The sequence below is a fragment of the Thalia democratica genome, chromosome 8, assembly GCF_965202585.1.
Source record: "Thalia democratica chromosome 8, ktThaDemo2.hap1.1, whole genome shotgun sequence".
Classification (NCBI taxonomy): Eukaryota; Metazoa; Chordata; class Thaliacea; order Salpida; family Salpidae; genus Thalia; species Thalia democratica.
In genome coordinates this window covers 26,375,272-26,388,632 of record NC_139172.1, presented here as the reverse complement: position 1 = coordinate 26,388,632, position 13,361 = coordinate 26,375,272, and the positions used below count along the sequence as shown (strand labels likewise).

The window sequence follows — 13,361 nt, the reverse complement described above, 5'->3', positions numbered from 1 at the left end:
TGTCAATTTATTTAGACTTCAAGTATGTCATATAAGTGCTAATTATTTAAGAACAATATTATCTTACAAATTAGGTTTTTCAATTTTTCTTTATACTTGCCGAATAGGCAAAAATTTCTAAAATAACCTTCCGACTTTTGTTAGACGTAATCCTTTTCTTAATTTTTATTTAACTTTTCGCCCCCTCAATTAGTCTCGTTAAATAATAGTTAAAATCGCTTACAAAGAGGCAGTAACACCGACTTTGGAAAATTCTGCCCAAAGTTTACAATTCGATTAGATAAAAAGTTTCAAAACTATTTTTATATAAGCTTTTATAAAACTTTATCTGTTATAAAAAAATTTATAAGATCTGAATGTAAAAACTTAACTTTTGAAACAAACTAATTAGACAGTTATGGTTTGACACAATATGTAACTTGTTAATTTCATAGCGCTTTGTTTTTAAAATTATTTGATGAATGTCATCCACTTAACAAAGTTAAAAATGATTTTATCAAAAATAAAAAGATAATCTTGTAAGTTTTGTTAATATCATTCTATATAAACAAGAAAACAGAGTCTAAACTATGTTTTTTTTTAAATTTTTTCTTAACTTTTTTTGCTTAACTAAAATTGTAAAAAACTACATAATACTTGTAGTAGTTATTTTAGATGCATATTACTATAAATGCTTTTTAAAATCATATTTTTAAGCAATTCTTAAAGAAGCTTTTAAAGCTCTAAAAGGGGTTTTTAACCTTTTTTTCGTGCTTTACTACTTTTTGAAAGATAATTACTAAATTTATTCCTTTTTGGATAGTAATTACCAAGTTTATCCCTAATATATAAACTAAGTTTTAATTTTGACGAAAAAATTAGATTTTTTGAATTCTAAACTTATTTAATATTATAAATAGTAAAGTTAGAAAATTTTATTTAACATAAAAAAAAGGGTTAAAAGCTAACTTATAAAATTTAAAATAATAATAAACATTAATATACATAACTTTAATATAAAATATTTACCCCTTAAAGAAGAGAATTTACCTCAGGTTAAGAATCACTCCTCTAAAAGATCATAAAACGTAAGACTAGATCAAAATGTAAAGATTTTTTTTTTTGGTTTAAGTACAATTTGTTTATAATTTCATTAAGCTTTAATTAAAAACTAAACTGATGAACTCATTTAAATTAACCAAGTTTAAAACTATTTTATAAAAATCATTAAGAAAGTTTTAGAAGTGTTCTAAATAGTAAACTATGTACACAGAAATACCAAAAAAGATTTCTTTCAAAACTAAACAATAAGTTTATCTCATACATTAAATATTACTAATAAATATTTATGGTTTAAGAAAACATCTGCAAAAGTTTTCTGAGCCAAAGCCCGAACTTTCATGTACAGTGAGATTAGATCAAAACGAGAAGTTAAGTTGTTATTATTTAGCAGCGTTATTTTATTTTTTTAAATTATTAGTCAAAAACTTATTAGTTTTTAATGTTAATCATTTGTATCTAACTACAATGATTAAAACTCTTAAAAGATTAAACTTAGAAACAAAAAAAATTAGTCTCTTAATCTGTCACGGAATGACTTGTTTAAAATATAGAACTAAACAGTTTTTTTATAGCATAATTTTTATAATATTTTTAAACAGGCATTTTGTTGATATTGATAAAAATGTTTTTTTATTTTTTACTGTAAGAAACTTTTTAGGTAATTTTTTTTTAACGAGTGAAATTATTTTTAAAATCTTAGTATCATGAGTAATTTCTTTCAAAAACTTAAACTAAATTAAGTTGAAATAAGTCAGGATTTCCCAAACTAGTTTTAAAATGGCTCCCTTTAATAAAATTAGAAAAGCTATGAATCCCTTCAAAAAAATTACTCAAAAAAATACCATTGAAATTATAAAAGACCTTTTTTTTTCTTTTTGCCCTTCATCAATAACTCCAGAATATCTAGTGTATGTTTCAAATTATGACCTCATGGCTTCCCTGTAGCTCCTTAACTGCACATGAAAAAATTATAAAAAACTAGTCTAGTTTTGTCAAACATTTCTAACAAGCCTGAGTAAGTTGTTATAAAGATTAAAACTAAAATGAGTTACTTCTAGTTGACCCTAAGTGTCTGTCAAGATTAATAAGAACTTTTTATAACAAGTAAAAAAGAATCCATTTTGCTAAAACCCATTTTGTTCAAGTCCATTTTAGGAAAAATATGAAGAGGGGTTTCAGAATTCTACAAATTTAAAACACAACTTTTTGCAACTAACTTTATTAATTTGCACATTTAAAATAATATATTACCAGTTAACAAGAAATTCAAAATAATGTTTTTACTTATTTAAGTAACAAGAAACATTGATATTAACTAGTATTGATTTTTTCTTTGACAACTAGACAGGTTTGCCTGTCCTTGAAGCAAGAAACCAGCCTGAGTTCATAAGAAAGTTAAACAAGCAGTTTTAGCTAAAAACTTAAGAAAAATACTAAAAAGATAAAGCTTAAATACCTAAAATACAGAAAAAAAAGTGAAAGGTATTAATTACATCTCAAAAATTAAACTATTTTAAGTTATAAAAAAATGCTAGCCTAGTTTTATAAAACATTTCTAACAAGCCTGTGCAATTTGTAACAAATATTAAAACTAAAACGAGTTATTTAAAGTTGACCCTTAGTGTCTGTCAAGACTAATAAAAACTTCTTATATGAAGTAAAACAATCCATTTTGTTAAAGCCCATTTTGTTCAAATCCATTTTAGGAAAAATATTTGAGAAGAGTTTAGATTTCTACAAATTTAAAACAAAACTTTTTGCAACCACCTTTATTGATTTGAATATTTTTGAAAAACATTAGATAAACTTTTTTTTTTAAACATGATACCAATTAACATGAAATTAAAAAAATATGTTTATACTTATTTAAGTAAAAAGAAAAATTGACACTTACTAGTATTGATTTTTTTTTGACAAGAAAATAATGTTGCCTGTTCTTAAAGCAAAAAAACAGCCTGAGTTTATGAGAAAGTTAAACAAGGATTAGCTAAAAACTAAGTAAAATATTAAAAAGGTAAAGCTTAAATATTTAAAAAAAGAAAAAAAAAGTTAAAGGTATTAATTACATTTCGATTATTAAACTCAACTAAGTCATAAAAAACTATACTGGTTTTATAAAACATTTCTAACAAGCCTGAGTAATTTCTTACAAAGATTAAAACTAAAATAAGTTATTAATTTGTTCAAGTCCATTTAAGAAAAAAACATTTGAAAAGAGTTTCAGAGTTCTACAACTTTAAAATAAAACTTTTTGCAACCAACTTAATAAATTTGCATATTTAAAAAAACATATTACCAATTACCATGAAATTTTTGATAAATGTTTATACTTGTTTAAGTAACAAGAAACATTGACATAAAGTACTATTGATTTTTTTTATTGACAACAAGATAAGGTTGCCTGTCCTTGAAACAAGATAACTAGCCTGAGACCATAAAAAAGTTAAACAAGCAGTACTAGCTAAAAACTAAATAAAATATTAAAAAGGTAAAGCTTAAATACCTAAAGAACAAAAAAAAGTGAAAAATATTAACTACATCTCAATTATTTAACTATACTAAGTCATAAAAAACTAGCCTAGTTTTATCAACCATTTCTAACAAGCTTGAGTAATTTGTTATAAAGATTAAAACTTAAATAAGTTATTTTAAGTTGACTTTAGGTGTCTGTTAAGACTAATAAAAGCATATTTATCAAGTAAACAAAATCCATTTTGTTAAAACCCATTTTGTTCAAGTCCATTTTAGGAAAAATATGAAGAGGGGTTTCAGAATTCTACAAATTTAAAACAAAACTTTTGCAACAAACTTTATTAATTTGAAAATTTTTAAGAATATGTTTATAAATTTTTATTTGAAATTTACTACCAATAAACATGAAAATAAAAAAAAATGTTTATACTTATTTAATTAACAAAGAAAATTGACATTAACCAGTTTTGAACTTATCTTTTTTGACAACAAGATAAGGTTGCCTGTCCTTGAAGCAAGAAAACCAGCCTGAGTTCATGAGAAAATTAAACAAGCAGTTTTAGCTAAAAACTAAAAAAAAAAATTCAAAAGCGAAAGCTTTTACACCTAAAGAAAAAAAAGTGAAAGATAATAATTACATCTTAATTATTATACTAAACTAAGTTATAAAAAACTAGCCTGGTTTTATAAAACGTTTCTAAAAAGCGTGAGTTATTTCTTCATTGATAAACGTTTAAATTTTTATTTACTTGTTTACAGTAATAACGGATGCTTGATCTACAAAAAAAAACGTTCAAAACTTTTATAAACAACCCAAAAACTGTATTAACTATAAGGCTTACTAATGTTTTACTTTACTTAAAGAACAGACTAAATATAATTACACTACTTATTTATTATAATCAAATAAAGGCGATACTAAACAGTTTTTTAAACATTTAGGTCACTGTTAAGTTATTAAGTTACATTATATTTGTAGTAATTATTTTAGAATCATATTACTATACTTTTTTTTTAAATCATGTTTTCAAGCGATTCTTATAGAAGCTTTTAAACCTCTAAAACAGTGGTAATTGACCTTTTTATCGTGTTTTGCCCCCTTTTTAAAGATTATTACCAAATTTACTCCATTTTGGAAAGTAATTACCAAGTTTACCCTCATTTTACAATTTAACGTTTAATTATGAGAAAAAAATAGATTTTCTGAACTCTAAGCTTATCTAATATAAAATCATCAAGTTTGAAGATTTTACTTAACATAAAGTAAATAAAGTTAAATATAAATTATAAATAAAAAAGACAAATAATAAACATTAAATACATAACTTCTAATATAGAAAATTTACCCCCTAAAAGAAGAAAATTCACCCGAAAATCTGAGTCGCTGCTCTAAAATATCATAAAACGTAAGACTAAATCAAAATTTAAAGAGAAATTATTTTAATTTCAAACACAATTTGTTTAATAATTTAAAAGCTTTAGTTAAAAACTTAACTGATGAATTTATTTAAACTAATAAAGTTTAAAATTAATTTATAAAAATAATTAAGAAAATATTACAAGTTTTTTAAGTAGTAAACTATGTATAAAGAAAGAGAAAGTTTTTTTTTTTTCAAAACTAAATAATAAGTTTATCTCATGCGTTAAATACTAATAATAATTATTAAAGATTTAAGACAATATCGGCGAAAATTTTCTGAGTCAAAGCCTGGACTTTCAGTTCAATGAGGTAAGATTAAAGGAAGAAATTAAGTTGTTATGATTTTGCAGTGTTATTTTATTCATTTAAATTATTATTCAAAAACTTATTAACTATTTAACTAGAATGATTAAAACTTTTAAAAGATAAAACTTAAAAATAAAAAAGTTTAGTCTCTTAGTTAGTCACGGAACTACTTGTTAAAATATAGAACTACTGTTTTTTGAATAACATATATTCTTTAATATTTAAGAAAAAACATTTCTTAATATTTGCATAAAAATGTCTTTTTTTTATGGTAAAAATTAATTTAGGTAAACTTTGTTTTAAACAAGAGAATTTTTTTTAAACTTATTAACCTGAGTAATTTCTTTTCAAAGACTCAAACTAAAATGAGTTAATCTAAGCCAGGGTTCCCAAAACTTTTTTTTTTCAAATGGTCCCCTTTAAAAAAATTTGAAAAATCTATGACCCCCTTCACCTACATTACTCGTAAAACTACCATTAAAAGCACCTAAGACCTTTTTTTGCTCTTCGTAAATAATTCCAGAAAAACTAGTGTAAGTTTCAAATTATGACCTCATGGTCCCACTGTGGCTACTTAACTGCACATGAACCCCCCCTCCTTTGGCCCCTTTGCTGCTCATGACCAGCTGAGTATCTGTCTAATTTGGTTTGGTCTAAATGATTTGGGCTACATTAAGAAATCCTGATCTAAGTTGATCTGAGTTGCCTAAGTGTCTGTCAACCCTAATAAGAACTTTAAATAATAAGTAAAAAATCTACTTTTTTAAAGCTCATTTTAGAAAAAATACTTGAGGAGAGTTTTAGAATGCTACAAACTTAAAAAAAATATTTTGCAACTAACTTCATTAATTTGCAATTTTATTAAAATACATTTCATGAATTTTTGTTTAAAACTTAATTCTCTACTACCATGAATTTTAAAAAAAAGCTTATACTTATTTAACTAATTAGTAACATTGACATAAACTAGTGTTGAACTTATTTTTTTGACAACAAGATAGAATTAGGCTTGCTTGTCCTTAAAGCAAGAAAACCAGCCTGAGTTCATGAGAAAGTTAAACAAGCAGTATAAGCTAAACACTAATAAAAATATTAAAAATATAAGGGTTTAATACCAAAAATAAAGTGAAGAGATTAACTTTATCTCAATTATTAAGGAAAACTATACTAAGTCATAAAAAAACAACCTGGTTTTATAAAACATTTTTAACAATCCTGATTAGTTTCTTACAAAGACTCAAATTAGAATGAGTTAATCTGAGTTGACCTTAAGTGTCTGTCAACAATAATAAAACTTCTTATATCAAATAAAAAAAATCATTTTGTGAAATCCAATTTTGTGAAAGCCCATTTTAGGAAAAATACTTAAGGAGAGTTTCAGAATTCTACAAATATAAAACAAAACATTTTGCAACCAACTTCATTAAGTTGCACTTTTTTTGAAATATATTTGAATTTACATGAAATTAAAAAAATAATGTTTATACTTATTTAAGTTACTATAAACATTGACATAAACTAGTATTGATTTTTTTTGACAACAAGATAAGGTTGCATGTTCTTGAAGCAAGAAAACCAGCCTGAGTTTATGAAAAAGTTAAACAAGCAGTATAACCTAAAAACTAATAAAAAATGTTTAAAAAATAAAGCTTAAATACTCAAAAACAAATTAAAAAGTGCAGTGGCGTGTCTAGACATTTTTTTAGGGGGGTTCACAATTTCTTTTTGTTCTTAATTTGCCGCTTAATTACGCATTTCTTAGGTATACACTGCCAGTAAAAGTACGCAATATTTAGCCGAAAAACTCTGTGTTTAAAATGCTTCTTTTGCTTAGAAATAATAAAAAAACATATAAGTAGTAAAAGAAAAACATTACATTTTTTATTTATTATTCTGAATTAAATTTAGATAAATTAAAACTAAAAGAACCAAAAAAAAGTTATTAACTTACAAATTGTGTATGAAATTTCAAATCCGTTATCTAAAACAAATATATTACAAACAGTTTATTCAATTAACGAAAATAACGAACATTGTGTTATGACTAATATAGGTAACTAAAGACCAAAACTTGCAGGTAGTCTTAAAATATTATAATCATTGGTTTAAAGTTTGAAGAAAAAAAAAACTTATTAAATCTGTTGTATAATACAAAACTCAATAAAAAACCTTTAGAAGTCGTCGTAAATAAAATTGCAAGTCAATTAAGTAAAACAATTGAGAACATAATTTTTAAGAGCATTATCATTAATTTTCATATTTTGTTTGGAACAGAATTAATAAAAAGCACAGCTGGAATAAAATTTTCTAAGGTAAATAAAATTTGAACTTTAAACAATCTAAAAATACCAGTGAAACAGAATTTAAAATCTTGATAATAGATTAGAAAGAAGTTTCTTAGAAAAAAAATAATACTTTAAAACTGTTACCTATAATCACGTCACAATTAAAATTTTATTTAAAATCTATTTCAGCTGAGCAAAACGAGCATTTTTTGTTACGGAAACTTATAATCTTTCAGTGTTATAAATTTAACATTCATTATTCAAAGTTTATCAAGTAACTAAAAATTAAGTCAATAAACAAAATTTCTAGTGATATTCTAAGAATTTATCTTTTAGGGGGTTCACAGGAAACAGAAAACCAAGCAAAACACGCCCTGGAAGGGTGTTAATTACATTTTTATTATTAAACTATACTAAGTCATAAAAAACTAGTCTGGTTTTACAAAACAGTACAAATAAGCCTCAGTTATTTCTTACAAAGCCTTAAATAAAAATAAGTTAATCTAAGTTAATCGGAGTAGCCTTATACCCTTAGGATATGTAAACACTAATAAGAGTTTCTAATAGTAAGAAAAAAAAACTCAATTTTGTTAAAGCTAATTTTAAGCAAGTCCATTTTAGGAAACACATTTGAAGAGAATTTCAGAATGCTACAAAGTTTTAAAAATATATTTTGCAATCCACTTCATTTGTTTGCACATTTTTTAAAGCTGAACAGTGAATATTAATAAAAACACAAACAGAAGTAGTAGTTTAACTAATTTGCATACTAGAAACATTTTTGTTATAAGGTGTAAGTTAACTTTGCTTATTATGAAAATAGCTGTTTTTTTCTTATGAGTTGTAAGAATAAAATGGTACTAATATACTTGAATTTTTATACTGATGGTTTTATATAGTCAAACAACTAAAACTACTCGTCAACAACGATTTTCCTAGTTAAAAAAGTATCTTTTAACTTTAAAAAGAATTTTCGTCAAACTAGAAACTTTTTTAATGTTTAAAAAACATTTCACGTTACATATGTTGTATCGTTTCAAATATTTGTCTGTGACGTTTAACTAAGTTATTTTGTTTATTCATCATTTGAAGTTATAAAACTTATAGTTCTATGGAAAGAAAATGTATAAATTTTAAAACTAGAAATTAATCACTAATCAATAAACATTAATCAAAATAAATAAGTTGACAGCAATATAAGTAAACTTATATTTACCTTATATTATATATATAATACTTTGCAACAAATATTCTCTAAAATTTCTGTGAAAAGCCTAAATAAAATTTCACTTTATTATTATAACCTTAAATCAAAATTAGTAATTTCGGTTATTAATGCTTTAGAATCAATTTATACCTAAAGCACAAATTTACATAGTAGAAACATATAACCAAGTTTAAGCGAAGTTTTTAAAGTAAAAGAGAAGTTACAATAAGTTCTTTATGAGTTTGAAGGAAACTTTTAAAACTTTACCAAACAAAGGTTTAATATTAAAACTTATAAGTTACTGTTATTAAACTACTACTAACATACAAGTATAGTTTAAAAAATCAATTAGATAAAAACTACAAGTGTGCACAGGTGGTTTTACTTTAGTAAAAAATTATTTAACAAATAAGAATTACAATTGTTTCTTTATTGCTGAATATGAACAAATAAAAACAAAAGATGATGTTTTTAGAAACATTTTATAGTTTCTTTTTTTAAAGTTAAAATAGTGTTTTAAATACTAAAATTATTTGGTTATTCTTATTATTTTAATATACCATTCATTTAAGTTTTAAAAACTTACAATTTAACTTTCAAATTTGAAAGATATTTTTTATCTTTAAAGTTAAGTTGTAGCTATCTTAAAATACTTGGATTTGTTAAAAACAAATCTAAAAAGAATAGTTAATTTTTCGAACAAGTATTCATGTAAATTTAAATCAAATCAAGACAAAAAATTGTATAAAAAGTTACTTTAAACCTAATATAATAAACGACGAGGTCAAAAATAAAAAAGATCTTGAATATAAGTTTAATTAAATATAACAGCTGTACAGAAGCTACTTATTTGAAGTTCAAGGTTATAAAAGTTAATAAAAACTTATGGACTTTTTTACTTAATATTAGAAGTTCTTAACAGTGTTGATAGACACTAAGCTGTATAAGAAGAGAAAAACCTCGAAACTTTCTTAATCATCTTCTTGTTCCCAAATAAAAAGAATTATAGTATGTGAAAATAAACTTACACTACAGATTAAGAAAAAGAAAAACGCTATTATTTCATTTATTTCGCCATGCATTGGTTTTTTATATCAAATTTCCTTCTTTAATTTGTAGTAAGTTGTTCTTGTCTTTGTGATCATAAAATTAAAAAAATAATATCTAATTTTAGTCTAAGACAAAGTTTTTATACACTCATATAAGCTAATAGTTTAATTACCTACTTTGAACTATTTAATATTCGTTCATTTTTATTTTGGCTACCTTACTAAAAAAAACTTTATCGGGTAATCGGAAGTACTTAAATTATTTTTGAAATTACTTTTATTTTCACACTTAGGTTTCTTTTTGTTCGATTAGTTTATAAATTAAAGCTTAACGACATTTAGTTTTTACATCTAAATTTCGTAAAGCAGATATTAAAACAATATTTGGATTTAATCTTATTTTCTAATTATTCTCAAAACTTAAAAAAAACATACATGATTTAGATAAAAATTAACAGGTTTCAAAAGTTTATCTTCATTTAATTACTAATATTAAAATTTATTTGTAGATAGTTTAAATTTATTGATACATATATACATAGTACAGTCTATTTTTTATATAAAAAATGATTTATTCATAAACAAATGTATGGCTTGATAAAAAATGAGTCGTCTTAGAATTATACAATAAATGCAAAATGATTCAAAAATGTAAAAAGATTGAAAAAAAGTGATTTTATTATGTAGATCATGAAGTCAATGTTATTGATGACCAGATTTCTTGAACATTGGAAAACTTTCTGATGTTGTTGCATTGTTTTGAGGTGATGAGCGAAGTGAACTTTCCAAGAACTTGTTGGGCTGCTGCTGCTGCTGATTCTAACAGCTTGTCTCCGCATACAAACCGTCGAAACCTTCTTCAGCACAAACACCCATTGCCGAGCGTTCGTTAATTTTCGGAAGGGGACAGTACGCTCTGCTCGGCTCCGTTTTCAGGAACATTCGTTTTCCGACCTCAACCTTGACGGGCTTCCTTCTCCCCAACAACGACCTTCTGATGGACTCCAGGTTTCTTTTGAAGGTGGCAGCTCCAGGTCGGTCCGCTTCGTCGAAACTCAGCGACTCCTTTATCAGGTACGACTGTCGAGATTGTTGAAATTTATATTCACTTAATATAATTAGCATTTTGTGGTTGTCATTATTGTTGTCGCTTAAAGCGTTTAGTTACACTTTTAAGTTGTCTTTAAGGCAATTTGGTGGGAGTAAAATATTTTTTGCTTCTGTCAAACTAGTGAACACTTTAATCAAAATAGCAGCTGTTAGTTACGAATGGTAAAAAAACACTCTTGTTATATTTAAAACTAAAGACTTTTATAACAGCTACTTTTGTGATAGTATTAAAATATCGAAGTTTGGTAAAAAATAGGGTACTGCTAATTATTCATATAACCTAAAGGTAAGTAATAACGTAACTAACTAAAGAAGAGTAAGTATTTTCTTGAAAAAAATAAGGAAGCTTGCCGAAGCGCGCTTCCTTGGCTTCTTCAAGTGTTTTAAAAATGTTCGTGAAGATTTCAATGCTGCAAACCGCCACTGCGAATACATCGCATTTGTATGTGACAGTGCACGGCGATTTCATCTGAAAGTAAAATTTTAGAAAATCTCAGGTGACTTTGCTACGTACTTAAAACTTCAGTGCGTTTTTTTGTTGAAAGCTCAAAAGTCATAAGCGTTGCATAAAATTAATTTTCAAGAGTCAGAAAAAATCTTGCCTTTGATTTCTTCTTTTCATAAGTAACTCAGTTTTAGTTTTTAGTTTTATGGTTTGTAAAATTTTTTAATAACTTATAGCCACTTAAAAATAATAAAACATGACACAAATACAAAAATTTAAAAAAAAGTAAATTATACCTGCTCGGGAGCCGCGTACATTGGAGTCCCTCTTCCCCTGCTCAAGGTGATTTCCCTCGGCAACGCGTCATCACCGTAACTCGTTCGGCTGTTTCTAGATGCTGTGATTATCGATATTAAGAATAAAATCAAATATAACAAGTTTTTAATGAAAATAGTGTTATTTTTTACTTTTAGCTTCAGATGCCAGTCCAAAATCGGCGAGTTTCATGGCGTGTTTGCTGTACAAGATGTTGTCCAGCTTCAAGTCCAGATGCACGATCTTCATGTGGTGAAGGAAGTTGACCCCCGACAAAATCTGAGGTTTTTTTTTATTTTTTATTTATTGATTAGTGTTTTATAATGACTTTACTAAACCGTGTTTTATCTGATCTTGTGTTTCCTTTACACTATATTTTAGTGTTACCTAGAAAAACAAAGTGTTTTAGTTATTTTTATCAGCTATGCCTAAAACTAATTCGCTATTTGAGTTAAGATAGGATTATTTATTTAAACTCACCTGTTGTACGATCTCGAATTTCGCGTTCAGGCTTCTTACAAAATCCATATTGAGGATTTTCCTCAAGTTGGAACCGCAGAGTTCCAGCTGCAGAGTTAAAAACTCACCTGTTGTGTTTTAAGTGTTTGAAAAAAGTTGTTTAGTATCCAACTCATTTAAAGAGTTTTTAAAAAGTAAATGATGTTAAAACTTGTATAAAGTTAAAAACATTTTTTTTGAATTTAAGAGCTGCTTTTATATTACTAAAAAAGTATACAAAAAATGAGTGTTTTTTTTTAAATTGTTAAGTTTAACATAAAAAGTCGATAATGCTTAAGAAATATAACAGATTTATCTAACCAGACATTATTAACATTAGACACATTTTTGATTTATTGTATTTTTTTAATTTTGACTGTTAAGTTTAATTGTAGAGTAGACAAACATTAAGTCTGTAACAAGTTATAACAAATAAAAAAGTTGAAGTATTAAAGGACAGTATGATGACTTATGTTCATGAACGTAAAATATTTTTATCACAAGCATAAAATTTGTATGTTAAAATTTGACAACTAACAATAATAACATATTTTTTTAATATTTTGAAAAGTGGTTGACACATAAAAAGTTATAATATAACACATTGAAACTGAAACTTGATTTGTCTTCACAAAAAGAAAATTTATACTTTTTCGTTCATTTTTTCTTTAAACTTTATAAACTAACAGTAGAGATTTTTGTTGTAGAAATTTCTCACTGTTGCTTGTCGCCAATTTCTGAAAAAAAAAGTTGAATGGTCAAAGTTTAACAAGTAAGAGTGTAACGATATCAAAATTTTAAACACTAAAGATATTCATCGTGTCTGAACAATATTCATCGTGCTTTTTTTTATATTGATACAGTAACTTTTACTATTTTTTCTAGTTATTTAACGAAATATATTTTATGGATAAAAGTTTTCATTTAATTTTCACACTATTTTGTAATTTAAGAAACTTAAACTAAAATTAATATTTAGTAGTTTACACAAGTTTTAATTTTAAAAGAGAATATTAAAGTCTCAAAATACAGAAATTTTTTCCTGAATGTTACTAGTTAATAAAATATTATAAAATTTTTTATTTTTTTTCAACGTACTTTCTATTTTGGTGTTAATGATAAATTAGTCGAATGTTAGTATAGTTTACACACTTTTTTGTAATACTGTTTGTAGATGTTTATTAGAACGAAAACTGTTATTTAGTCAAAAACT

At 25.0% G+C, this 13,361-nt stretch overlaps 1 protein-coding gene across 1 annotated transcript; it reads right to left on the bottom strand.

Moving 5' to 3' along the window:
* Positions 1–10,599: 10,599 nt before the first annotated feature.
* Positions 10,600–12,476, bottom strand: LOC145843077 (membrane-associated tyrosine- and threonine-specific cdc2-inhibitory kinase wee-1.3-like). The gene is made up of 6 exons (XM_082950542.1): positions 12,470–12,476; positions 12,131–12,237; positions 11,803–11,929; positions 11,632–11,732; positions 11,198–11,359; positions 10,600–10,860 (listed from the first exon to the last, which is right to left on the bottom strand). The coding sequence occupies exons 1-6, from the start codon at positions 12,474–12,476 to the stop codon at positions 10,600–10,602; spliced, it is 765 nt and encodes a 254-aa protein (XP_082806668.1).
* Positions 12,477–13,361: the final 885 nt, after the last annotated feature.